General features: G+C 44.5%; 2 protein-coding genes across 8 annotated transcripts in view; both read right to left on the reverse strand.

Annotated features, from left to right (window-relative positions):
• Nucleotides 1-40: 40 nt before the first annotated feature.
• Nucleotides 41-6,513, reverse strand: Tmem265 (transmembrane protein 265). 3 transcript variants are annotated; one of them, XM_085841299.1, is made up of 4 exons: nt 6,245-6,462; nt 5,740-5,829; nt 4,724-4,894; nt 41-3,036 (listed from the first exon to the last, which is right to left on the reverse strand). In XM_085841299.1, the coding sequence occupies exons 3-4, from the start codon at nt 4,889-4,891 to the stop codon at nt 2,875-2,877; spliced, it is 330 nt and encodes a 109-aa protein (XP_085697425.1). In that variant the 5' UTR covers nt 4,892-4,894; nt 5,740-5,829; nt 6,245-6,462; the 3' UTR covers nt 41-2,874. The 3 variants fall into 3 exon arrangements, with proteins under 3 accessions (XP_085697425.1, XP_021023869.1, XP_021023870.1); XM_021168210.3 differs by lacking the exon at nt 5,740-5,829 and having other exon boundaries at nt 6,245-6,513; XM_021168211.3 differs by having other exon boundaries at nt 5,740-6,462.
• A 118-nt stretch (nt 6,514-6,631) lies between these two features.
• Srcap (Snf2 related CREBBP activator protein) overlaps nt 6,632-27,908 on the reverse strand; it is a 46,964-nt gene continuing 25,687 nt past the window's right edge. For 4 of the 5 annotated variants that reach the window (XM_085841294.1, XM_085841295.1, XM_021169182.3 and 1 more), the window contains 15 exons: nt 27,335-27,600; nt 26,868-27,155; nt 26,194-26,358; nt 25,678-25,860; nt 25,189-25,455; nt 23,390-24,855; nt 16,404-16,669; nt 16,074-16,276; nt 14,172-14,341; nt 13,818-14,014; nt 13,606-13,720; nt 13,288-13,407; nt 10,468-10,668; nt 10,228-10,311; nt 6,632-10,109 (listed from right to left, as the gene is read on the reverse strand). In XM_085841294.1, coding sequence (XP_085697420.1) covers nt 7,245-10,109; nt 10,228-10,311; nt 10,468-10,668; nt 13,288-13,407; nt 13,606-13,720; nt 13,818-14,014; nt 14,172-14,341; nt 16,074-16,276; nt 16,404-16,669; nt 23,390-24,855; nt 25,189-25,455; nt 25,678-25,860; nt 26,194-26,358; nt 26,868-27,155; nt 27,335-27,600 — 6,856 coding nt within the window. In that variant the 3' untranslated portion in view covers nt 6,632-7,244. The remainder of the gene's footprint in view (nt 10,110-10,227; nt 10,312-10,467; nt 10,669-13,287; nt 13,408-13,605; nt 13,721-13,817; nt 14,015-14,171; nt 14,342-16,073; nt 16,277-16,403; nt 16,670-23,389; nt 24,856-25,188; nt 25,456-25,677; nt 25,861-26,193; nt 26,359-26,867; nt 27,156-27,334; nt 27,601-27,908) is intronic. The other variant, XM_085841296.1, reaches the window with a different exon arrangement.

Raw genomic sequence — 27,908 nt, forward strand, 5'->3', positions numbered from 1 at the left:
TAAGGAGAATAACCTTTGGTCAAGCAGTTCCAGGGATGCAGCTTTTGTGAGTTACTGTCCATGGTGACATGGGACTTTTTAGGGATGTAGCCTTTGAGTCATCTATATTCCATAAATAATCACAATAAACCCACTGGTTCCTTATACTAGACTTGGACTGATTCTTTGGTTTACCGTTGGTGTCCTATCTGGGGTGAACATATTCATGACTCCCTCCAAAAGAGTAAAATAGCCGGGCGTGGTGGCACACGCCTTTAATCCCAGCACTCAGAAGAAAGAGGCAGGCCGATTTGAGTTCAAGGCCAGCATGGTCTACAAAATGAGTTCTAGGACAGCCAGGGCTATACAGAGAAACCCTGTCTCGAAAAACCAAAAAAAAAAAAAAAAAAAAAAAGAGTAAAACAACATTTTGGAACACTGATGACAGCCATCATGTACCATCCTTCCCCCATCATCAGTGCATGCACCTCTAATTTGCGTAACTCTACTCTTTCCTGAATTATGGTAGTCACAAAAATATTCTATTTGTGAGGTATACACGTAAGCTTCAAAAGACAAGTACAGAACAGCCAGGTGTGGCGGTGCACAGGAAGCAGACAGGTTGAGGCCAGCCTGCTCTGAAAACTTGAATTTGACAACCAGCGCTACATAGTAAGCTACATTTTGAAACCCTGTTTCAAAATGGTATGTGTATATAAGAATATCCATGGCTTAATAATGTTCATGAATTGGCACCTCAAATGCTTCCATCAGATAATGAACAAATTTTACTGTATTCATATAACATAGCAACAAAATTACAGGAATACATAATACTTACTATACAATGTTACCAGCAAAGACAAAAAGATAACAGGACTCCATCTGTATAAAGACAATTTAATTTTTATTTATGTGTGTGTTCACAGCGGCCAGAGTGTTGGAATTCCCTGGAAGTGGAGTTTTGAGCTGCTGGATATGGGTGTTGGGATCCAAACTTGGGTCCTCTGCAAGAGCAGCAAGTGCTCTTACTCTTGAGTCGTTTCTCCAGCCCCTTTGAAGAAGATGCTCTTGTATTCCATTAAGATTTGCTGGGCTGGAGAGAAGGCTCAGCAGTTAAGAGCACTTGCTGCTCTGCCAAGGGTCCTGAGTTCAAATTCCCAATACTCACATGGTGTCTCATGATCATCTATATATAAAGGGATCTGATGCTCTCTTCTGGCATGCAGGTATACATGCAGCAGAGTGCTCATATACATAAAATAAATAAATGAATCATTTATGTATGAATGTTTTGCCTGCCTGTATGTGCAGTACATGCATGCTTGATACCTGTAGAGATCAGAAGGCACTGGAAACCCCTGGAACTGCCATTATGGAGGTGTGAACCGTCATGTAGGTAAGGGGAAACTCAGGTCTTCCTTCTGCAAGAGCTAGTGCTTTTAACTGTTGCATGTCTCTCCAGCCCTCATGTATCCCATTCTTAACGTTTATTTATTCCTTAGTTGGTTGACTACATTTCTATAAAGCAGATACAAGCAAAATTAAGTTACACTGTGAGAAGTAAGTCGTGGTTACCGCAATGAGGAATGTATAGAGTGTATTAAGGAAGCAGTGCTGACAGCAGTCAATTTGAGTAGTAGCTTTCAGGTATTGGCTAGGTGTTAATTTAAACTTTATTATTTGTTTGGGAACCTGCCTATGGAGTATATTTAAAAACTTAAAAACCTGTGTGTGCAGAGTGTGGTAGTGCACATCTGTAATTCTAGCACTCAGGAACAGAAGCAGGAGAATCAGGATTGAGGCTAGTATGGGCTATATGGTGAGGCCTTGTCATTTCAGAAAACAAAACAGCAACAACTTAAAACAAAAACAAAAAAAGCATGGTGGTATACACCAGTAATCTCAGTACTTGCAGAGCAAGTCTGAGGGACAGCCTGACTCAATAAAACAAAGCCAGCCTCATATTCCATACCTAAAAATTTAAAATATCAGGAGTTTCAAGATGAAAAATATAAAATATATTTAAAACTGTCAATATGTAGGGTGGTAGTTCCTATCACACAATCTTTTCATCCCTCTGGAACCAAACTGTCTGAATTCAATCATATCTTTTCTATTTTCTAGCATTAGGGCCTAGGACACATATATACCTATTTCCTCAACTATAAAGGAAAATGGCACCAACTATTGTGAGGTCTCAGAAGAAAGAAACAATGCCTGGAGCACAGCCTAGCAGTAATTACTCAGTGAGAGGTGTGCTAGCTACTACTACTATTGTTTTAGTCTGTCTTTAGATTCATGTCTTTAGGTTCTGATAAGAAGCTCGATTTTTTCCAAGGAAATTTTCCAAAAAATGTAAAAAAACAACAACAAAAAAACCCAACAACAACAACAACAATAACAAAAAATCAAAACAAACCCCGAACCTTTCCTTCTCTTGTAGCAATGAGATAGAATTAAAAGGCCAGATGCAGGCTTAAGTCATCATTTAGATGTCTTCTCTTGCTCTTGCCTTCACCAAAGGCCCAAGGGAAAAATCAGTAAAAAGAACAATTAGACAATATTTCACCACCAAAAAAGACTTTTATTACAAAACAAATTCTAATAAAATCAAGCCTGGTTTTCATCCCTTTCTCTGAATGGAGGCTCCTAGGATGGAAGGGCAAGGGAGAGAAAGCAAAGAATAATGAAAGAACATAGCAGGCTGACCTCCCCTTGAAGTCTCAGGTGCTTTGAATAGCCTAGTTGAACTCTTCCAATGGCTGCATTCCAAAGGCAACACTCTCCCAGACAGGAAGAACCACGAAACACTCCTGCCACCAGAACTGAGCACTGCCGAACTGTTGGATTGGATCCAGGTCTTGACTGACTCTCAGCAAAGGCCACCCAGGGTTATTCAGCCTGAGCAATGGTGTAGGAGAGCAGCCACAGCAGCAGGGGACCCAGAAAAAGGACAGCAAGCCAGACAGCAAAACTGGCCAGAATGAGTCTCCGGGCCCGGGCCCCCAAGTACATGGCCTCCTCCGACTGGCCTGCCTTATGCCGCTCTTCTGCCTGTTGGGGGCAGGTTCTTGGTTAGATTCTCCCCCCTGCTTCTGTCCCAAAGTACCCACTGTCCCATTTCACTTCTTCATCTATCATAGCTCATAATTGCACACATAAACACTTTACAACCTTTTCTGGTCTTTCTTGGCTCATCTGCAATACAAAGTATTCATTTCAGTTCTGCCTTACTTTTCAACTGGCCACAGTTAGCTCACAAGACTGTATTTTAAATGACTTTGGTTTGTTTTGTGGTCTGGGATGGAACCCAAGGGCCTGTGCATGCTAACCAAATACTCTGAACTACATTTCTGGACTGGAAAATACTTTGCAATCCTTCTATTTCCATTCTTTTCTATTTGTCCCACATTCATTCTCTCTCTCATGGTCCAAAAGACACCACCATTTTCATCATGAAGGACTGCTTTTATGATTTTTGCCTCACTGAAATTCTTATGATGGGGCTGGAGAGATGGCTCAGCAGTTAAGAGCACTGACTGCTCTTCCGAAAGTCCTCAGTTCAAAACCCAGCAATCACACGATGGCTTACAACCTTCCATAATGAGATCTGATGCCCTCTTCTGGTGTGTCTGAAGACACAGTGTACTTAAGATATAATAAATAAATCTTTAAGCTGGAGAGAGCGGGACGACCTGAGCGAGAAGAGGTCCTGAATTCTTTTTTTTTTTTTTTTTTAAAAGATTTATTTATTTATTATATGTAAGTACACTGTAGCTGTCTTCAGACACTCCAGAAGAGGGCGCCAGATCTCGTTACAGATGGTTGTGAGCCACCATGTGGTTGCTGGGATTTGAACTCCTGACCTTCGGAAGAGCAGTCGGGTGCTCTTACCCACTGAGCCATCTCACCAGCCCCGAGGTCCTGAATTCAAATTCCCAGCAACCACATGATGGCTTACAATTATCAATACAGCTACAGTGTACTTATATACATTAAATAAATAAATCCCCCCCCCACCAAAAAAAGAAATTCTTATGATGACAAAGTGTTTCTGACTGTGAGGTAGTGAGAAAATTCTAGAATGTTTAAATTAGTTTGAATAGCCTTTCACTAGGTATATGTGTATGCTGATAATTCACTTTTCATGGGTAGGACTCTGGGCTCAATTCCTAGTAATGCCACCCCCACCCCAATTACAACAAAAGGAGGAGGGGGTGCAGACTGTTCTCTAACAACTGCTCTGCTCATTGCACACGATGGATATCGATCTCATCACGACTTAACTGTCTGCCTGCCTGTAGTCCTGCCCCTTGTGATTCAGCCTCAATGGGGGGTTTGAGAGATCTTTCTGAAACACAAATCTGGCCATGTCACTCCTCTGAAAAAAATTTAAATTGCTTTCTACTATTCAAGATAAAGTTGAATTGGAGGCCTTCAGGATCTGGATCCTTTGATGTCAAATCTCAAATATCCCTGCCTTTATTTGGATTGTCCTTCCATCCTCATACACTCACCCTTCTCCTGTACTACAGTATTGATGAGCTGAGTTCTACTAATTATCCATTTTTACAACTATCGTTTTCGTAAGACACGAGTCCTTAGAAAGTATTCTTGCTCTGTCACTAAGCTCAGAGCTAAGCATCAAAAGATATGTAGTAACCGTTTAATTAACTGTAGACAGATCAGATACAGTCATTTCATTGTACCCACCCAGTCCCATAGGAATTTTATTCCTCACCTTGATGGCAAACACAAGAGCCATGATCCCCAGACAAGAACAGCCACAGATAATGCTAGTAGCCGCCAAATATTGGAGGCGGAGCCAGCGGCAGTGGATAGGGGATGGAGAATGAGCAGCTTCCATGTTGCTCACCAAGCTCTCTGCTGCCTTCTCCTCGTCCTCCATCACCTGTGGATGATATAGTCAAGGCATTTTTAAGCCCAACAAATGAGCTCTTGCTCGGGCATGGTGACTCCACCCTTCTCAAAGCATGCTGTCTAGTGTCCTAACCCTACACTCAGGAATGCTGTCCTACTGGGAAATTCCTCCCAGTGACTCAGGTGAGAAGACCTAACTACGTGGTTGGAATCCTTTCCACAGCTGAAGATTCTGAATCTTTTGAAGGGCAAGCATGTGTGAATGTACTTACTCTTCAATAAATACAGAGAATGAAGCTGACCCAGCTACCAGAAACAGGAGAGAGAGATTTTTTTTTTTTTTTTTTTTAAATATTTTCGAGCCCTGGCTATCCTGGAACTCACTCTGTAGACCAGGCTGGCCTTGAAATCAGAAATCCGCCTGCTTCTGCCTCACAACTGGTGGGATTAAAGGCATGTGCCACCATGCCCGGCCTAGAGATGTAATCTTAAAACCTTATTACTAGGTAACTTTTTTTGGCTTTGTTTTGACACAGGATTTCGTTATGTAGCCCCTCCCTGGCTGGCCAGGAACTCAGTATATAGACAAGGCTGTCCTCAAATTCAGAGACTGCCTGGCTCTGGCTTTGCTTGGTTTACTTATGATAGTTTCTCTGTGTAGCCCTGGCTGTCCTGGAACTCACTCTGCAGACTAGGCTGGCCTAGAATCACCGAGATCCATCTGCCCCTATCTCCTGAGTGCTGGGATTAAAGGCGTGTACCACCAAACCCTGGGCATGAATAGTTCAGAGGATAAAAGAAAGGCAAGATTCATACGGTTAAGTTCTTTTTGATGTTTATAAAAACAAAATAAAAGTAACAATAAAAAAATCCCACCTAACCGAGGAGTGGAGGCAGACATCGATAATACCAATTCAGTACAGAAGCAGAAAGATCCAAATTCAAGGCCAGCATTGCAAGCTGAGTCTGAGGATACATGAGATCCTGTCTCAAAACAAAACCCCTGAATAAGACACCCCCTTTTCCATACTTGTCACCTCTATTTTATCCCAGACCATACAACCCAATCAGATTAGCAGAGTTCAAATGACTTTGCCCACAGAAACCTGCACCATGCCTTCTTAGTACTCAGGCCCTCTATGCACATCAAAATATCTTTCCACCCTCGTGTCTAATCATTATCCTACAGCCTGGACACATGAAACCACCTGTGGCTCCCCACCACAAGAAACAAAAATGCAGAATGTGAGAGAGCAAAAAGATGTGGCAAAGCTGCAACAACAGTTGAGGTGAGAAATGAATTGTCAGTAAATGAAAAGAGCCTAAGAAAGGGCCCAGGGAGTTATGGTCAGAAACTATAAACATAAGCATAGATTCTTACCTGGCCATAGGCTTTGAGGAACTGTGAGTTTCGGCTCTTGCCTCAGGTTTGATTTGGCTTGGGTGGAGATGAAGCTGACTCATGGCTCCAAGCCAAGCCAAGGTAGAGTTGTAGGGCCAGCCACCATGTGAAGAGCCCAGGGAACTGGGAAGGGGCATGGCCAGCTCAAACCAGTTTGGCTAGATGGCGAGCAGAGGAGGGCTAAGGCATGAGCAAATGGAGGACGCCTGCTTTCTGAAGACAGGAGTGTAAGGAAGCACCTGAGTAAGGAGACTGAAGGGGACTCCCGGGTGTTGGAGAACTGAGGGCAAGTTTTAGACTCAGAGAAAAGAGTTTATCTGGGTGGTTTAAAAGACTCTATATAGCCTACCAGATCAGATTTGACAATCTTCCCTTTTTTTTTTTTGACTGGGAGAAGGATTAAGTTCTGCTTCAAGGGTAATCTTGGATTAGAGATCAGTCATGGAGTCATTGTAAGGGGGAGGTGAAAAATGACGTCCAAACTCCCACCCAACCCTCCACCAGACCAGAAAATCAGAAGCCTCCTTACACGGATGCTTGTACAGAAACTAAGTTTATTATGCTTTTTTTTTTTTCTTAAAAAAAAAAAAAAAAAAAAAAAGAAAAAAGAAAAAGAAAAAAGAAAAAAAAAAAAACCAAAACAAACCCACCCCACCTCATTGAAAAGCCCCTCCCCCTTTACCCTAAGGGTTTGAGGCTGTGAAAGACAGCTGGGGAATCAAGTACAAGGGGGTGGGGACAGAAACTATCTTGCCACCCTTAACACTGCCCAGCCATATAGGAGAAAAAGGGGGTTGTGACAAGCCCCATTTCCATGACAACCAGTAACCTACCCCCTACTTTGGTGGAAAGGAAGACAGCCCCCTATGTCTCCCTGGAGGCTTTTTCCCTCAAAGACTTCAAGTAGTGGTTATCAGAGTCAGGCCTGGGCAAGGGAAAGCGGCCATGGTGGGATACATTAAGTCAAGGGACTGCCCATTCACGTCTTGGCCTTCCGACCTCTGTGACTAACAGTAGGGATACATAGGTGGGGAGGCGCACTACTACGCAGGATACGCTGGTCCCCTTGGTTGGTGGTCCCAACGAGCCTGCGGGGACCAGTTCGACGGCGTGGGGTTCCATCTCCTTCCTCCTCGTCACCTGAGGCTTCTGCCTCTGACTCCTCTACTGAACCCTCAGGCCCCAGGGGACTTGGGGGCTGCAAGCGGCCTCGTTTTGCCATCCCAGAACTCCCAACTGGAGCCCCTGACCTTTTTCGAGGCATTTTCTCAGTTTCTAGTGGGGGGACTAGAGACCCTGGACGCAGGCGGGTTGAGCGAAATTTGGGAGTTAATGAGACCACAGGTGGTGTCAGTTCTAACCCACTTGGCCCACTATCTGCTAAATCCAGGTCATCCTGAATTACGGCCATCACCATGGACCCTTCACTCTTTCGTCCCCGCATCCCTTCAGCTTCAAGCCGAAGACGGGCCAGGCGGGTGAGAGGACGGCTTCCATCCTCGTCAGAAGAACTGCCTTCACTCTCTGCCTGCTGGCCCAGGGGTTGGCGCTGCACTCCCAGTCCACAACTCTCAAGAATAGAAGAGTTGTCAGGGTCCAAGACAGGGTGTTGGCTGGGCCTTGGTGATGGTGGATTCTTGGGAGGTCGGCCCCGCTTCCGCTTCGGTGGGGATGTTGAAATGGTGACAGTAGTGACAGTGTTGGTGACAGCAGTGGGACAGGCTAGGAGTGGTGTCAGGGGTGCTGGGAGAGGGAGTGGCTGTGTCCGGCTCTCTAAATCGCCATCTCCTGGAGAGGATATGGTCCCAGGAATGGGCAAATCCCTTGCTTTAGGGGGACGCCCACGCCGTCTTTTCTCCACAGGCGATAGGATGGTGGGTTCTGGTCTGTGAACTGGTTGGGGTCCAGGAGGCTGGGGCCCAGGAACAAATTGGGGCCTGAGGTCAGGTTCTGCAACAGTGACTGTTTCAGGGCCGGGGACTGGGTCAACCCCATTGGTTTTCCCCTTAGAGATGGATGGAGGTACCTCATCTACCCCTCTCCCAGCATCTGCTGGGGATCTGTTCTTCTTGGGAGGCCTCCCCCTCCGACGTTTCACAGCAGGTGGAGTGATGGCAAGCTCTGTTCCTTCTCCATTCTCTGGGCTTCCCCCACTAGTCACCCCCAGTTCATTGTGACGACAAGCTATGAAGGTATGCTGGGTTGGGGTAGACAGTGAAGATGTAGGAGCAGCTTCACAGGGCCCACTGCTAGGAGGTGAGGATTCTGGCCCTGACATACTGCCATCCACGTGGATCGATGGGCTTCTTGGACTGGCGCTAACTTCAGATACCCCAGGGACTAGGGTGCTGGCAGGTGCCCGATGTCGCCGCCGCTTTACAAGTTCTTTTTCCTCCACCACAGTTACTAGCCTTCCAGGCAGCTTTCGAAGCACTTTGGGACCTGGGAGCTGTCCTGTCCGGCCAGACCCCTGACCCCTGATTTCTACATCAGCACTGGTTCGACGCCGTGGAGGGCGGGCAGGCAAAGGACCCTCAGGAGAGGAGGTGGCTGAAGATGAGGTTGATGGGGCTGTAACCTCAGCTCTAACAAGTTCCTGTGGCTTTTCTGAGTTGGAAATTGGGATCTGAACCTCTCTTGTTTCTCCCGAGTTCCTACGAGTCTCCAAAAGCTCATCAAGTGGTTCAGCAGATGCTGCTGAGGGTGGGAGCTCCAGCCCATTGCTCTCATTCAGACTCATGGTCAATTCCTCACTACCAGGTAGCAGTCTGGTATTGGTCTCCTCCACAGGACCTGGCACCTCCTGCTGCTGCTGACCATTGGGGATGCTCTCAGCTTCCAGGGTTGAACTGGGTGCAGGAATACAAGGAAGAGTCTTTTCTGATTCAGGCAGGATATCAACAGCCACTGGCAAAAGATCCTTTGGAGGCACAAGACTAGCCAGGGAAGCCTCAGAATTGGTCATTCCAGGCAGCTCTAGAGACTCCACAGATGCCAATTCTTGTGCACACAGCCCTACTTCTCCTGAGTCCAAGGGGAGGTTGGTAACCCCAGGAGAGATGGGAACAGAAAGGGAATCAAGTGGGGCTGGTGAAGAAGAGGTTAATACAGAGGTTTGAGCTTGTAAGGGGGTACAAGTGGGTAGAGGGGTACAGGCAGAAGGAGGGGTAGAAGCAGGAGACGAACTAGGAGGAAGCTGAAGCAGAGGTGTGGGAGTAGGCAAGATATGGACAGGAAGAATGGTTACTGGATTTGGGGCTGAAATGGGTATTGGAGCTGTGGCTAGGGCAGAAGTTATAGCAGATGCAGGAGCAGAAGCAACAGAAGCAACAGGAGGGAGAGGGGCAGGAGGAGAAGCAGCAGAAGGAGGAGCAGGAGAAGGAGGAGGAGGAGGAGGAGGAGGAGCAGGAGCAGGAGCAGGAGCAGGAGGAGGAGCAGGAGGAGCAGAAGGAGCAGAAGGAGCAGAAGGAGCAGGAGAAGGAAGCGGCAGCGGCGGCGGAGGAGGAGGAGGAGGAGGAGGACGAGGCCTAGGCACTGGCCTGGGAATTCTTTCTCTCACAGGGCTGCATTGGGGAGGCACAAAGGTGTTGTAGGTATGATGGGAGGATGTGACAGGAGTGTGGTTTGCTCCTTGAGTTTCTGCCCGAGCTCCACGAAGACGTTCACTGACACGAGTCCCCAGCCTCTCAGGAGCCCTGATTTTCTTGCTGCGCCGGTGGCTGGCTCCACTACTTCCACAAGACATCTCATCCCCAGCCCCTGGTCCTTCCTCTTCCTCATGGGGTAGTCGGAACACCTCCTCCTTGGCTTGGTCCAGGTCTTTTCGGGCAGCTTCCACTTGTTCCTACCAACAACATGGTCAATAGTGTCAGCAAGAGGAAGAACGAGCAGAGCAAGGCATGATAGAAATGAACAGCTTCCCACTATTTTATTCCCCTTACGTCCTACATAAGAAGACTTACTTCTGCCTGTTTGAGCTCCTCTCGGCTCACTTCCTCCAATGAAGCTTCTAGGAACTTCATGGCATAGCGCTCAATGGGAGTCAGCTGTAGGGAAGAATATAAGTTGATAAACATAAGGACCTAGAACTCAGGGCCTATCACCACCATTATTTACTATCACCAGGAAAGATGGGGAAAAAGAGTCCTGGCATACATAAGTGATGACAAATGAAGAGAAGTGGTAGTGGATCCAACACGAACCTGTTCTACAAGGGCAGCAATTTCCTGTTCAGCCCTGGACATCTCCTCATCCTCAGCCCCAGGCCCGGTGCGATTGGCCTCCTCTCCCTCACCAGCAGGAAACCCATCATTCTCATTAAATTCTGCAAGCTCAGCCACTTGTTCAGCTTTGGCCTGAGTGGCTGCACGGATATCTTCTTCATCTTCTGCCCGACACAATGCCTTCAAGGTATTCAGAAGAAAAACAAAGCATATACAAATAAGAAATTTAAGAACATGGAAGAAAAAAAACAAAAAAACAAAAAAACAAAAAGGCCAGGTGGTGGTGGCGCACATCTTTAATCCCAGCACTTGGGAAGCAGAGGCAGGCAGATTTCTGAGTTCGAGGTCAGCCTGGTCTATAGAATGAGTCCAGGACAGTCAGGGCTATACAGAGAAACCCTGTCTTGAAAAAGAAAACAACAAAAAACCAAAAAACAAAGAACATGGAGGCCAGAAAGAGGGCTCAGTGGGTAAAAGGCAATTCCCCAGCAAGCCTGACAACCTGGGTCCTCAGAATCCATAGTGAAAGGAGATGGGTTCTACAAAGTTGCTCTCTTACCTCCGTATGCATGTGGTAGCACATACTGCTTATAAATGAACAATAAATTTTTTTCCAAGAGAAATGAGGAGGGAAAAGAGCTAGAGAGATGCCTTAGCACTAAAGAGAACTTACTACTCTTGAGGAAAACCTAAGTTTGGTTCTCAGCAACATTATCAGGTGGCTCAACTCCAGCTCCAGGGAGCAACCCCTTTGACATGTCACAGTACCAACACATAGACACATAACTAAAAATACAAAGAATCTTAGAAAACAAAGCCTAAAATTTTCTATGTATTTTGCAGGTACATGCCCATCTCAGCTCTCAGGAGGCAGAAATAGGATTGCTCAAGTTTGAGGTCAGCCTGCTCTATATAGAAATTTCTAAGCCAACCATAGACACATGACAAGACCCTGTCTGAAAATAAAATAAAGTTACATCTTGTAATTTACACTTTATTTATGACAAGGGTAACAAGGTCTTATTAAGTGGCCCTGGCTGGCTCGGAACACATTGTGTAGACTAATTGTCTTTAAACTTAAAGTCCCACCAACCACGGGATCCAGTATGCCTGCCATTATATTCCTGCAAAAACACCTGAGGCAGCTGGGTGTGGCAGTACACACTGCTGATCTCAGTTCTCAGGAGGCAATGGTAGGTAGGTGAGTTCCAGGACAGCCAGAGCTACACAGAGAAACCCTGTCTTGAAAAACCAAAAACCAACCAAAAACAAAAACAAACAAACAAAAACAAAATAAGGACGTGGCCTTGTTGGAATAGGTTTGTTTCTGGGAGTGGACTTTGAGGTTTTAATCTCTCCGCCTGATGCCCATGATTCAGTATGTAAAACTCTCAGCTACTGCTCCAACACTCCATGTACAGACATGCTCCCTACCATGGTAATAACAATACTAACCTTCTGAAGCTGTAAGCAGAGCCCTCATTAAATGCTTAATCTTGTAAGAGTTGGCTAGGTCATGGTATCTCTTCACAGCAATAAAACAGTGACTAAAATAATCACTTAATCCAAAGAGTTACAGAAAAGTAGAATGTGAGATTAATAAGCATAAAAGTTTTCTAGTTGGCTCAATGAGTAAAATTATCAAAAAGCACTGCTATCAACAGCAGAATGGCTTGAGCCCAGCAGCTCAAGAGCAGCCTAGGTTGTCTAATGTGACTTCCATTTCATAAGACAAACCTAGCATAGTTAAAAATTCGCAATCAAGATGGCCTAGCCGGCCATCATTGGGAAGAGAGGCCCCTTGGTCTTGCAAACTTTATATGCCCCCCAGTACAGGGGAACACCAGGGCCAAGAAATGGGAGTGGATGGATGGGTAGGGGAGCAGGGTGGGGGGAGAGTATAGGGGACCTTCGGGATAGCATTTGAAATGTATATAAAGAAACTATCTAAAAAAAACCAAAAAAACAAAAACCCCCAAAATATACATGATTTCCCCACTCAATAAGAGAAAATCATGTCTAGTACTATGCTCTGTTTTCATGCACAGCAGATGAAGAACTCAGATCCCATTAGAGATGATTGTGGGTCACCATGTAGCCCCTGGGAATTGAACTCAGAACCTCTAGAAGAGCAGCCAGTGCTCTTAATCACTGAGCCATCTTTCCAGCCTGAATTATCAGGGAATTTGCTGTGAGACTGTTTCTTAGTAATTCCAGAACCATAAAGTCTCAGATATGATTGCCTAAAATTGGGGTGAACAAGGACAAGAGCGATAGGTGTGCCTAAGTATATAGGGGAAAGAAGGCTTCAACCCTACACAAAATACTACAAGCACTAGGGAGTGATGTGAGAATGAGAAATAGTCTTCCCGGGGGAAAAAGAATGCACTAATTGGTTATCTAGTACCAAATGATTACCTCTGAAAACATACTTGAGTAACAATGTATGGACTGAACAGGTTGCACTTATGTAGCAATATACATACATACATACATACATACATACACACATATATACTTTTACATGTATATGTATGTAACAACAATTAATGAAAAGAGAGTCCATGAATTTGAATGGCAACAAGGAGGGGTAAGGCTTGTAGGCAGGAAAAGGAAGGGGACATAATGTAATCACATTATAATCTTAAAAAGCAAAGAAAAATCAAAATGAATCAAAACACTGACTATAATCTGGGAATCACTAGCAACTGTACTTTCTCCTGGACAAACTCAGGTGAAAAGGGAAGATGACATGTATTTGAGCAGCAGTGCTGTTTTATGATTGACCTCTTCTGTTACCTGCTCCAAAATATGAGTTTGTTTGCTGGCCACAGCCTCCTCCTCTTCTTCAGCAACAGAAGACACAGATGAGCCAGGTGGCTCCTCCAGAGGCATATCAAACAGTTCCCTGATGGTCTGCTATTGGATATAACAGAGGGGAGAGGTCAACCAATGGAATATTACTTCAAGGCCAGAAACTTTGAGGGCTGAAGTATGAGAGGAACTACCAACGCAGAAAGATCTGTGGAAGTAAAGGCAGCAGCTGTCTAGCAAACAGGGAACTCTTTTAACAACAAAAGTTCTTTTCTGTTTAGATAGAAGGATTTTATTTGGTACCTGTTTAAAATAGGCTGTAGTGAAGTTGCCTCCTTCAATGGCCATATCTCCCAACATTCTCTTCTGATTGGCCTTTTTTAGAATGTTCTCTTCTACTGTCCGTTCACTGATAAGCCTAGGAAATGAGAAGTGAAGTGTGAAACCTACAAATATACCACTCGTGCCCTCCACATAGAGGAAGAGGAAGGGAGGTGAGGAACATTAGGCAGCACCTATAGATGTGGACATCCCGAGTTTGACCAATTCGGTGACAGCGATCCTGGGCCTGAGCATCCATGGTGGGATTCCAGTCGCTGTCATAAAAAACAACAGTGTCTGCTCCTGTCAGGTTCACACCCACACCCCCACTTCGAGTTGAAAGGATGAAGCAGAATATGCGTTTGTCCGCATTGAACCGTTCCATCAAGGCCTAGAAGGAAAGGGAAAAAAGATGGCATTTGGAGATTTATTCCTAAAACAAACCAAAGACTTTTTAATTTTTAAGGTCCCTTCTCTAAGCTGAAAGCTTGAGAAAAAGAAACAAAAGCTGAAGTGAGTCTCTGGAGGGCTAAGACTTCTCAAGTTACCTGTCTCTGCTCCACTCTAGTAGACCCATCTAGACGCAAATATAGATGGCCATGGTAGGTGAGAAATTGCTCTAAAACATCCAGCATTCGGGTCATCTGGGTAAAAATGAGCACCCGGTGGCCCTCCGCCTTGAGCTGCCGTAACAGCACAGCCAATGTCTGCAACTTTCCTGAAAAAAAAAAAAAAAAAAACCCAAAAAACCAAAACAAGCATGAAGGCATCTGAGGTGAGGTACACAACAGTAGACAGACAGTAACATGAGACAACTCCAGCTGAATGAAGGTCTTAGGTCAAGGTTTCAACTAGTCTAACGAATGAAAACCATTAAACTCCCTACTTTTTAACCCTTAAAGGTTCTTTCTTATAGTATGTTCCTATCTGGGACTTAATTCCTCTTTAACCTAGGGCTGAAGCCACACAGCAACAGATCATCAGGGGATAGAGTAGGAATGTGTGTTCTTAAGTGTTTATAAGCAAGAAGGCTCAAAGTACTAACCAGTCAGGCCAGCTGAAATGAGAATAGATTCACATTAGAATTATCAACAAATCTATAGTCAAGGTTTACAGAAAGGAACTTAAGGCCCAATTACAACCATAGGAAAAGACAGACCAGGATGGTAAAAGGTTATCTAGTCATCTTAGAACAAACAGAATTGACACTGGGACTCAAGAAACAAGTGCTCTTGCACAGGAGCCAGGTTAGGTTCCCAGTATCCACAGGGTAGATTGCAACCATCTGTAATTCTAGTTCCAGGGAATCCAGTGCCCTCTTTTGACCTTCTTGGGCAACAGACACGCACATAGCGCATGCGCGCGCGCACACACACACACACAGAGGCAAAACACTCATGTAAAATACCTAAGTGTTTAAAAAAACATTAAAACAGAAACAACTTGTATATTATTTCCAGTAAGTCAGCTAGCAAGACCAGTGAGTAAGGTACTTGCTGTCAAGCCTGATAACTTCAGTTAGTTCTAGAACTCACATGGATCCAACACACATAAGTTGTCTTGGACATTATACTATGCAGGCATCTATAGAAAACAGAGTAATAAAAACATTTGGTAGTGTTGGAGTCCTAGGGCAACCTCAGCTGAAACTTGGAGATACTTTATTTTCAGCTCCAAGTGTGTGTAAGAGAGAGAGAGAGAGAGAGAGAGAGAGAGAGAGAGAGAGAGAGAGAGAGAGAGAGAGAGAGAGAGATGTGGGGTGTGCTTGGGATTGAATATGGAGCCTCGTGCACGCTAGGAAAGCAATTACCATTGAGAGCTAAACCTCCAGCCCAGTTTCAAAAGACCTACAATTAACCTATTATGGTTTCAGATGGTATTTAAAATGGGGGTGGGGTAAGGGAAAAATTAAAAAATTAAAGTACTTGCTATGCAAGACTGAGTGCTTGAGTCTGATTCGCTAGCATCCTAAGAGTTGAGGTAAAGATAGGAAGACAAGGTTGGGGGGACTGAGGGTCAGCCATTCTAGCTCAAATCACTATTTGAGCAGTACAGGCTGTCCTAGAACCTTTGTAAACCAGCATGGCCTTGAACTCAGAGATCTGCCCTCCTCTGCTGAGATTAAAGGTGTGCTTCCATTTTCTATACTATGCTGCCTCACTTATTATCCCAAATGATAAGCAAAATGACAGATGTTCATGACAACCACTGGATAAACAAATTAATTAACATCATATATACATCACTTCCACAAAAGCTCCCAAAATGTTGCCTCTAAGCATCGTTTGATGTAATAATCTTGACACAAAGACTCAAGAATAATTTGGTGGAGAGGAGTCCAAAGTTATCCTCAGCTCCAGCAGCAAACCAGAGGACGTCTTGGGATACGCAAGACCGTCTCAAACAAAATAAAACAAGTACTGAGGGTCTTGAAATACACAAGAACTCACCACAATCATACTGGATGAGTCTCAAGTCAGGGAACTGAGTACGCATATTACATACAATACGGTGCAAAGGACGGGCTCGAGGCCAGAGCTCACAGGCCAATTGCTCCTGGAAGGCTGCCTGATGAGGGGCCAGCCAAGGAGGTGGGTGGCAGGCATGCAGGGAAGGGGGAGGTGCCTCCACAGGAGGCATGACAAAGATGAACCTGTGAAAAGAAGAAAATAAACATTGTAAAAGATATGATCCTGAAATACCATAGAAATTAGCACCTTCATTAGACCTAAGAACTAACTCCCAAAACCCACTCCCCATCAGCACTTAGCCCTGCCAACCTCTCAATGATTTCTGACAGCTGGTCTAGTCGCTGCTGGGGAAACAGTACAGCCTGATGGGCAGCCTCAGTGTAAGTCCAAAAGATGGGGTGGCTGGGGCCAGGAGAACGAGGGCCAATGGGGCTGGCAACAGGTTGGGGCAAGGTACAGAAATCCAGGACTTCAGTCCCATACACGGGTGCCAGAGCCCCATGAGCCTCACTAAGTTGGAAAATCCGATCCAGGCGCTCAGATCGTTGCTGCTTCCGCTTTTCTTCCAGAGAGTCCTAAAGAAGAAAAAAAATAAATTAGTGTACTTAAGATCTTGTTTACAACAAAACTTTGTGCTTTATCATTTTTAAAACTGTCAACAAAAACTGTTTTCACAGTGCTAAATGACACCTCTACACGAGAAAACTAATTTTCCTGTATGCTTATTAAAAGCACAGTGCAAAATATTCAAAATAAAACCTACATATCCAACAATTGAGGCAATTTTCATATGTAACACTCAAACTGAGGGCATCTAACTTATAGTTTCTTGAAGTAGCTCCATGGAATGTGAATGTGCACTTTCATGCACAAATACATGGAATTAAAACAAAACAAAACAGCAGCCACTGAGCCAGGTGTGCTGGTGCATGCCTTTAATCCAGTATTTGGGAGGGGATGCAGGTGGATTTCTATGAGTTCCAGGACAACCAGGGCTACATAGTGAGAGACCCTGTCTCAAAAAAGGGGGAAAAATACATGAAAGTCAGGGAGTACAGGTTTACAAACAAAAAACCAAAACAAAAGAAAACAAACAAAACAAAAATGAGAAAGGGAAGGAAAATGAAAGGGAAGAATGGAAAGGAATGAAATAAGGAAGGCCCCTTTTTTATTACTGTTTTGAGACAGGGTTTCTCTCTTGGAACTTGCTGGCTGCCAGTGCTGGAATTAAAGGTGTGAGCCTGGTTAAGGAAAGGCCTTCTGAACAGGAAGTAAAAGTATTTGGTAAGATGATGGAGGAAAGCTCAGTGTGAAAAGCAGAGAAAATCTTAATACATCGTGGTTATGTAGGTGATGACTTTAACTATGATGACTTCAGATATACATTTCTGCATTTTGGTTTCATCTATTTTTTTACACTTCCTATGAGTATGTCAATTTTTAATTTTTCTTATATAATTTAACTATAATAGTTCATTTTCAATTTCTGTCAATGTGAAAGAAATAAAAGTTCATAATGTAAGGTTAGAAACTACACAGGAGACATTAATAGTAAATCATGACTAGACAAATATATTCCCAAAGTGGCCAATGAGAATTAGTAAAGTCATTCACTCTATAAATAAAAGGCCACTATTTCTTATATGTACATAATTTTTACCTCAACCAATATAATTATTAGTAGGAAGTGTAATAAGAACTAACATTCTAGGGCTGGAGAGATCGCTCAGTGGTTAAGAACACTGACTGCTCTTCCAGAGGTCCTGAGTTCAAATCCCAGCAACCACATGGTGGCTCACAACCATCTGCATTGGGATCTGATGCCCTCTTCTGGTGTGTCTGAAAAGAGCAATGGTGAATATTCCCCCAACATTCCAACTAGAAGTATATGATAAACCAAATTCAACCCTAAAACTGACTATAAAAATTATAGAATATTTATAAATATAGAAACTATCCATGAAAATGTTATCCATGTAAATTTGTATTTAAATTTAGATAGCTCCCAATTAGACATTTTTATCAAACTACTCACATAGTCTCTGACAACACACATACATAATGTAGAACAGCACTGTTTTTGTTTTGTTTTGCTTTTTAGCACAACTTATCAGTGAATTCTTTCATGAAACCCAGTAGAACTGAAGAGACACTCTAAAAAGATTGGCAGATAATTTAAATGAATTCTACACTCTTCATACCAAGACATGGTAGACTTACATGGAGTCAGACATCTCTACATTGTTCTGATCATTTTACTTCTAAATAGTTACAGGCATCTGTTTCAAATGTAACATATAAAGTCGTCTAGTGATAACATGTGAAGCCTTTTACTGAAGTCAGAGATTTCCATGTGGTTCATTGCTTAAGTATTTATGCTGTTATGAGTTAATGGCATATCAATGTTATCAATGAACCTTTTTTTTTTTTTAGTCCTAGCTGTCTTAGAACTCACAGAAATAAGCTTGCCTCTGCTTCCAAAGAGCTGTGATTAAAGGTGTGCATCATTACATCTGGCTTTAAATGTTTCTTTGTTGTTTACTCTGGACAATTTACTCTTAAAGTTGTGGAAATAACAACTAATGCTAGAAGATGTAAGAAAATACCCTTATCACTGTTGGTGGGTGGTAGTGTCCTGTTACAAAGATGTGTGCACAACCATATTCTCTGCTGCTCTACTTACAAGCTAAGAGATCTCATCAGTCTAAATTCCCACCAGTCTATGATTGGATGCCAAAACGTACTATAGGGATAAAAAGCTCAGAAGATAAAAGTCCTTACCATACAAATCTTGGCAACCTAAATTTGATCCCCAGAACCAACATTAGGGGAAAAAAATTTAAACCACCGGCCCCTCCATATTCCTGTGTACTGGTGTACCATCTGACACTTCCTATAGGAATCATACACATTTTAGAAATTTAGTGGCCAAGAATGTAGCTCAGCGATAGAATGGTTGGCATAAGGCCTTGGGTTGAATCACTGACACAAAACCCAAAACCAAACAGTAAGTTTTAATTGGGTTTTATTCGGGTAAAAAGAAAAATCAAATTGTGAAATTTTCAGGAAAAATACATGGAATTAGAAATATACTTAGTGAAGTTACTCAGTCTTAGAAAAATGTTACATGTAACTATCATGTGTAGACTCTAGATTTGAATGTTTAGATTTGAGTGCCAGTAGAGGCCATGAAGGGGAATGGAATACATATGACAATAAGAGCAGCAGTTCTCAATGGGATCAAATAACCTTTCATAGGGGTCACATATCAGATATCCTGAATATCAGATATTTATATTACAGTTTGTAACAGTAGCAACATTACAGTTATTAAGTAAGAACAGAAGTATTTTATGGTTGGGGACACCACAGCCTGAGGAACTGTATTAAAGGGTTGAAGCATTAGGAAGGTTGAGACCCACTGCTCTAGAGGGAGAGACGATCAAGAATGGAAAGGAATGTGGGTGGGGAATGGGGCAGAGCAGAAGAGAAGGGAAAGGTTAACCAAAACTAAGGAGAAAAGAACCATAAGGAAACTTATAAGCGAATTAAAAAAATACACAGGGTGTTGATTCCAGGCTAGCTAGAGCTACATAGTGAGTTCTGTAACATTCAGTGCTACATGGAGAAACCCTGTTTCAAAGTAAGTAAACACTTTGTGTATGTGTATAACTAAGGGGGTTAGAGGTAGAACCCAGGATTTTAAGGGCGCTTGCTGAACAAGTATCAGGGCCTGAGGATGGACCCCAGTATTCAAGTACCACACGAGGCATCCTCGGAAATCCTGTGGGCATAAGCACTGAAGACGACAGACTGGGGAATTGTGAGGATGTGCAGCTCCAGCCTAGCCAAGAAAATGTGAACCCCAGATTTAGAAAGAGCATCAGTGGATAGTGATAGTGGACCACTGATACCCTTTCCTAGCCACTGTGTGCACCTGTACTTGTATGTTTGTACATACATACGAACATGAGCAGGAACATATGCATGTATGCACACAGTGGTCTAAAGACCAGAAGAGGGTGTTGCATCCCACGGAACTTGAGTTATGAATGGTTGTAAACCACTATGTGGGTGCTTGGATTTGAACTCCAATCCTCTGTTAGAACAAGTGCTCTTAACTACTAAGCCATCTCTGTAGCCCTTAAATATACATAATTTAAGAATAATGAAAAAATGAGTAACCTGCATGGGTGGACAGGGCTATTCCTAAAAGCTATAGGTTATTAAACAAAAGCCAGTTTCCAGGTATTAGATATTGCCATATGAACTGTGGGTCAGGAAGGCCCCAGAAGGCTCCCAAACAATGTAAGCTACTCTTACTGCTCTTATTTTCCCATTAGATCAGATGGTAAAACCCTATTGCAGAAGATTGCACACACGAGGACAGAGAAAGCTGTAAGCTTGCTCCTTGTTAACTGTCTTAACACCACACAATGTTCAGCAAGCGGCTGGGGAAAAGTCAGCAATGTTCTCTTCTGGCTGTGAATGCTACAAGATATAAAGCCAACATGCCAAGCAACATGTGCCCATTAACTTAATAGTGGCACGTTAATGGAGGTATCCAATTGCTTTTGCTTGGGTATGAGGTATTATTCACAAGAAGCAATCTATGCTTAGTACTTTAAACTTGGCTAAAAGTCTAAGGCTAAGCTGGTAAAATGGTGCAGGGTAAAACTAACCGCCATGCAAGCCCGACTACCGGAGTTCAATTCCTGGAACCCAGAGAAGGAGAAACCCTGTACCTCCACACCTCACTGGGGACAGACACGAGACTGCTTCACTGAGAGGACACAGTGTCAAGCTGCAGCCATTTATACTTGTACTCAGATGAGCACTGCTGTCATCTTTGGACAGAAAATTCTGTTTGCAGAGGGTGGTAACTAGTCACAGTGCTGAGATTAGGTCACCCTAAATAGGACATCTGTATCACCTCTTCCAGAGCTCAGAAAACATAAAGCAAGATGGAGAGAAAAGACTATAAGAGCTGGATAATGAGGCTGAGTGCTATGAAATGATGTCTCTGGACATGAAATAGCTGTTGCACTCATGAACTCATAGCAGCTGTGTAGTTAGTTACTTTCATTAGATGGAACTAATCAACATTCCATTAGTGCAGTTCATGAGGAAAGAGTAATTTTCTTTAGTGGTAAAGCCATTGGTCAATAACCATCGCATTAACACTCATGAAAGCAAGCCTAACAACAATCTGTTTCAGATAGCTCAATGGTAGAGCTCTTATTTACCATGCTGAAAGCCTGTATTTGAACCCTGGCATAGAGAAAAGCAAACAAACAAACAAAAAAACAAAACTGTACCTCAGCAACCATTCTGGGAGAGGAAGGGAAGCCCAACTCTAGTCAAGAAGCTATTCTTGACAGGTGTTTGGTGGTTCATACCTTTAATTCCAGCACTGAGGCAGAGGAAAGCCAGTGAGACCATGCTTCAAAAACCAAACTACAGAAAAAGAAGCTATTCACAATTGACAGCTACTGGGAGAGGGAATGTCAGCTCTTGTCAACAGTGACAATGAGTATATATCAACCACACTCCAGGGTAGGCCCTAAGCTCAGGAGTAGTTGGCCAACACAAATCAGACACCATGTTTTTCTTTTCTTTTGTTTCTGTTGTTGCTTGTTCTAATAGAGAAGAAGAATGAGGTTGGGGTAGATATGAAGGAGGAGTTGGGGGAAAGGCAAAGAACATGATCAAAATATATTATAGAAAATTCCAAAATATTAAATAACATTAAAAGAAAAAAGTTCTTAAAACTCAGTATTTGGGGACTGGAGAGATGGCTTAATGGTTAAGAGCACTGACTGCTCTTCCATAAGTCCTGAGTTCAAATCCCAACAGCAACCACATGGTGGCTCACAACCATCTACAATGGGATCTGACGCCCTCTTCTGGTGTGTCTGAAGACAGTGACTGTACTTCAATAATCAATCAATCAATCAATCAATCAATCAATTAACCAATCTTTGGGCTGGAGCAAGAACAGTGTACTTATATATAATAAATCTTAAAAACAAAACAAAGCAAAAAAACCTCAGCATTTGTCAAACACAGGGACTGGTTTTGATCTCTAGCACCCAGAGAAAGTGGTGGGCTGCAATAGTAATTTAAGATGGTAAAGAATCTGAATAGACATTTCTTCAAATAGCATACAAATGACCACATAACCATGGAAGGTACGAAGATAGGCATATTAGTAGAGGTCATAAACCACAGAAGGCAAACTGAGGAAGAAGGATCATAAATTTACAGCCAATCTATGTTATGTAGTAAGTTCCAGGCTAACCAAAGGTACATAGCAAGACCCTTGGCAGGGGTGGGGTTGGAGTAGGGAGTGGGGGGGGGGGGGGGAAGAAGGGAAGTGAGAAGGAAGGATGGACAGATAGAAGGAGCAAGGGAGGAAGAAAGAAAGAATATAAGAAGGAACAATGACTTAAAGATCAGAAATTAAGAATTCCAGTATTGTTTTGGACATTGTGGCACATATTCCAGGATAGCCGGAGCTATATAGTAAGATGTTCTCATTAAAAAATGTATGCCAACAATTATACCAAGTGCCTCATAATAGGTGATGCCCTCTTCTGGCCTTGAAGGACACCTGCACACACATGTGCACAGGTATACAAAGATGCACACACAAAAAAATTTTTTTAAATTTCTTAAAAAAAAAAAAAAAAAAAAAGGGTGGGCAAACACAGGTGATATAGCTCAGTAGTGAAACTTTTGCTTAATAAAGAGCAGAGGTTTGGGCTGGTGAGATGGCTCAGTGGGTAAGAGCACCTGACTGCTCTTCCGAAGGTCCAGAGTTCAAATCCCAGCAGCCACATGGTGGCTCACAACCATCCATAACAAGATCTGACTCCCTCTTCTGGAGTGTCTGAAGACAGCTACAGTGTACTTACATATAAATAAATAAATCTTAAAAAAAAAAAGAAAAAGAGCAGAGGTTTAACAAAGACTAATCAACATCTCTAATAGGGAGAAAAGGAATCTAAAGTTCCTGGACATTTCTGTTTCTAGGTTAACTTGTACTGTGAATTTACTCTTTTCTTTGGTGCCAGGTACAATCCCTAGCACCAAAACCTGAGCCAAACATCCTATGAGAAAATAAGACATTAACATTTCTGTTTTACATATTGGAATACACACCCATGAGGGAGGAGTCTACCCAAATGTGATCTGGCCAATAGTAAACTAAGCTTTGAAATTGTTCCAGCCACTCTAGCAACACTACAAGAAAACTCAACTGTCAATTCCTTTGTTTCCGAAGTAAAACTTACCAGATAGAAAGGGGAACGAGGTGGTGGCGGGGGTTGGCGTCGAGGCCGGGGCCCACTGAACGAGGTAGCAGTGGGAAGAGGGCTGGGAGGACCAGAGCGCAGAGTCAGTGTCTCAGGCTCATCCTTGGGAACAGGTAGCCGGTTTACCATGGTGACAGGCAAGGAAGCGGCACCAGATGCCAAAACAAGGGAAGACGCCTGGGAAGCTGGAGCCTGTGTTAAGGCTGGGGCCAGTGCTAAAGTCTGGGTGGCAGATAAATCCAGAGTGGGCACAGGAACTGGAGCAGGGCTCAAGGTAAGTGTTTGCACCGAAGTTGGGACCAGGAGTGAAGCAGATGATGCTGCTGGAGCCAAAGTCAGTGTGTGACCTGGAGCTGGGCCCACTGGAGAACTTGGAGGCAGAGGGGGTACTGGAGCCAGAGACAATGTTTGAGTTGGACCTACTGGTCCTCCTGGTGCTAAAGATAGTGTCTGGGCTGGTGTTGGTACCAGGGATGATGCTGGAGTCAATGACAATGTCTGAATTGGAAAGGGCCCCTGAGGGCTCCCTGTTCCCAAAGAATGTGTCTGAGAGGGAGACAATCCACCAAGAGTGGGTGCTAAAGTTGGGGCTAGGGTCAATGTCTGAGTAGAAGCCAGGCTTGAGAGAGGTGATGAAACTGGGGTTGACACCAGAGTTTGAGTTGATGAGGAAGCCAACACAGAAGTTGGAGCTGATACCAATGATGATGAGGGTAAAGGGGTTCCTGACATTGATGGTGGAGTCATAGCTGGAAGCGGAGTCTGTGATGCAGCCAGAACAGGAAGCGGAGCCAGAGGAGGAGTTGGAGAAGGGCCCAGGATTGCTGTCTGTGAAGCCGCCATAGGAGCCAGAGAGGTGGCTAAAGCCTGAGATGTAGGAGGTGCTGCAGCCAGAAGGGAAGCCTGAGCTGAAGCTGAACTTGGTGTTACTGGAAAAGGACTGGTCAGAGCTGAAGCTGGCACCAGGACAGGTGAGCATGCTGGGGCCACAGCTGAGTTCAATCCTGGAACATGTGAAGAGGTGGTAGCCAACAACAGAGAGTGACCAGATGTCTGAGGTGGGGACAGGGCTGGAGTAGTAGCCAAACCTAGAGCCAAAGCTGACATCGATGGAGAAACCCCAGCTGATGCCAAAGGTGGTCCAGAGGCTGCTGAGACAACAGCTAGTGCTGGGGTCACACTGGTCAACAGGGCTGGACCTAAGTCTGAAACAGGCAAGGGGGCTGTGATGGGGATGGGTAATGGGGCAGAGGTTGGGACAGGAAGTGTAGTAGGAACAGAGATGGGAAGTGAAGATGACACAGGGACTGAGACCGTAGAGGACACAGGACTAGAAAGGGGAGAGGAATTGTGAATTGTCATCGGAGAAGAGGCTGGCCCAGGGAGTGAGGATGGCATGTGCAGAGAGGAAGAGATGGTCATGGGAGCAGCTCCGGGTGTTGAAGCTGTGGAGACACAGAGGACAAATTAGCTTGATGAAGAATTATTTTTCTGCTCCTACTACTACCTGTCCCATCCTTTCCACTAATCCATAAGCTTCACTAATTTTCCAGAAAGCCTTCAGACCCACAACACAGAGTCAAAGTTTAAGAAACAGGGTCACTTAGCCTTTCTAGGATTCTGAGAAATGTATCTTGGATTAGGTCAAGCTTGAGACTCATAGCAAATTAAGACAATATGCTAACAAAGGAATCCACTGTAACTAAGAAAACTTAAGGACTACCAATGTCTCATTTATGTCTGATAAAAATTTCTGGCCTCAGCCGTTATGAACTCACCACTGACTTCAGGCGAAGGACTGTGGACCAGCTTGAGGAGGGGCCTCACCAGAGTGGGCGTGGGTATGGGGGTACGAGTAGTACCCAGAGTAGGTGAGGATAGACGGCTAGGGGTTAACGTAGGGCGTGATGTCAACACAGCTGGAAGCCCAGAACTTGAAGGCCGGGGTGCTGGTGCCAATGGTGGAACAGGAGTCAATCCATCCCGAGGGGCCTGTCTCACTACAATCTTCACCACGCCTGTATTGTTCACCATGGATGGTGGCACTGCAAGAGGAAGCTACATTGAGAGGAAGGTAGAAAAGAAACAAGAGACCCAAAGGATGGAAGAAGTCCAGGGGAAAGGAAAAGAGGCAGACAGATACTAGAGATACTGTCAAGAGAAACAACATTGAGGGAAGGCTAGACACATAGTAGGCCCAGGGCATGCCTGAAAGGACCAAGGCCAACAAGTAAGGGCTGAGTAAATACAAAGGCCAAGAGCCTCACCCTGGTTAGCAGCAAGCGGAAGGCTGAGGCCAGTAGGGGCAGGGGTGGTGCTGGGGGTCGAAGGCAGCACAGAGACAGGGGTGGGGCCAGGGGTCGGGGCCACGGCCTGGACGAGGGCCACATGGGCAGGCTGGCTGATGAGGTGGTGCTGCCCCCCTGCTGACACCAGGTGCACCACATTCCCTGGGTTAAGGGAAGAGAGAGAGAAGAGAAGAGAAGAGAAGAGAGAGAAGAGAAGAGAAAAGAAAAGAAGAAGAGAGGTGGGCAGGGGAGGAGGGGGGAGAGAAACAAGTACCTATCAGCCTGAGGGCAGAGGCAAGAGCAAGAGAGAGAATAGGCAGGAAGTAACAGCTCTAGAAATCATCTTCCCATTTTTAGCAAAGACCCCTTCCAACCATACCCTTTGGCCCTACCCACCAAAGCTAAGAAACATTAAGGCTGACAGCTAAAAAGAGTCACACAAACAAAGACAGATTAAGGAGGAAAAAGGCAGGACAGGGGGTGGGTTTTACCTACTTTGCAGCGGGCGGGGCTGCCCCACAGCAAGCTGGCGCACCTGGGCACCAGTCAAAGTCAGTTTGTTGCCCTGGATTTGGAAGGTGAGAGGTTTGCTTCCCCCAGCACTAGTCACTGGACGTTGTGCCAAGGAAGCCAACTGTCCAATGCTGACCACTTCTCCAGCTACAAACAGAGAAAGCCTTATAAAAGCCTTATATAACCACATCTCAGACCCCCACAAAGTACTTCTGAATCTAAATCTTTCTCATGATTTGTCATGTTTAACAAAGTAAACCGCCACTGAGAGCTTTGTGGCCAATGCCATTTGTCTGTCATCTCTTTTATATTCACTAATGGCCAGCCACCAAACAGGTAAGCACTACTCCTTGCTCTGTACCATCCATCTCTTCACCCTCTCCCTCTGGTCTTACACACACTGGATGAGTAACTTACCGCAGAGTCAGCATCGCCCCCCAGTATTACCTTGATGACCTTACCACTATCTACTCATCCATGGGCCATTTCCCCCCAGGATAAACTATGAATTCCTTCATGTCTCTTAATTATGGTTTACAATTATTGAGCAAAATACCTAATGTGAATTAGTTGTCTAAATCTTTATGTTCTCCTGTTCTTCTTTTCCTACAGCTCTCTAGCATGAAGACCCTCATCACATAGCCCTGATAACTTACAAGGCAGACGAGCCTGCATTTCAGGAGATAAGATGAGGCGTTGTGGTGTAGAATTTGGAGCTGGCACTGCTGTAGTGGTGACAGTTGCTATGGTGGAGGAGGTGGTGGTAGCAGCAACAGGAGATAAAGTGTAGCCTGGTGGCACTGTGAGGGGCTTCAAGAGGCTGGAGGAACCTGGAGGTGGAGCTGGGCTCAGCCGAACTGGGGCAGGTGGGGCTGGCTTCAGTGACAGAGTTGGTGTGGGAGGCCGTGAGGTCCCACTCATTACTCCCACGGGGGATGGCAACACTGCAGATACAAACATCTGTCAGATACATCTTGACAAACACCTTAGCTGGGCTGAAAAGTCTCCATATTACCATTCCTTCTAGCCTATTTAACACTATGCTCCCTAACCTTGAACTAGTCAATGTCACTGTTTCATATCCAAAAGTAATCTCATTATTCTTGGTTTCTTTTTAACTCACCCTGGGGGAGAGGACCAGTATTTGGCTGCAAGGGAGACAAGAGAACAGGTCCAGGTGGCCGAGATGCAGGAACAACTGGTGTTCCGGCAGGTGAAGCCGACATCATGAGTGGTGCTGGCAACACTGGAGGAACTGGACCAAGAGCGGGCTGGGCTGAGACCTCAGGGCCTGGAGGGGGACGGACTGGGGCAGGGCCAAGGGGAGGCCGTGGGCTGTTCACCACCACCACTGTACGGCCTTCTTGCTTGGGCACTGGCTGCAGCATCCTATGAGGAAAAGTTAAAGGATTAAAATAACAAAAAAAATTAAGACAAGACAGAAAATCTATACAAGCAAAAAAGAAGAAAGAAAAGCCACCACCTTAAGGATAAAGTGGGGCAGGGAATCAGAGATAACCAGAGAGCACCAAGAAGAGAGAACAAAACACCAGCAACACAGGAGTACCTCCCAGAATTCTCCAGTTATTCTGCTTCCTCAATCCCTGTACTGCAGCTCACTCTGATGAAAGCTTCATAAACTGACCTAACTTTCAAGTCTCTCTATTCTAATTGCTCTATTTATTTCAAGAAGCACA

The sequence above is a fragment of the Mus caroli genome, unplaced genomic scaffold (genome assembly GCF_978045245.1).
Source record: "Mus caroli unplaced genomic scaffold, Mus_caroli_1 scaffold_8, whole genome shotgun sequence".
Classification (NCBI taxonomy): domain Eukaryota; kingdom Metazoa; phylum Chordata; class Mammalia; order Rodentia; family Muridae; genus Mus; species Mus caroli.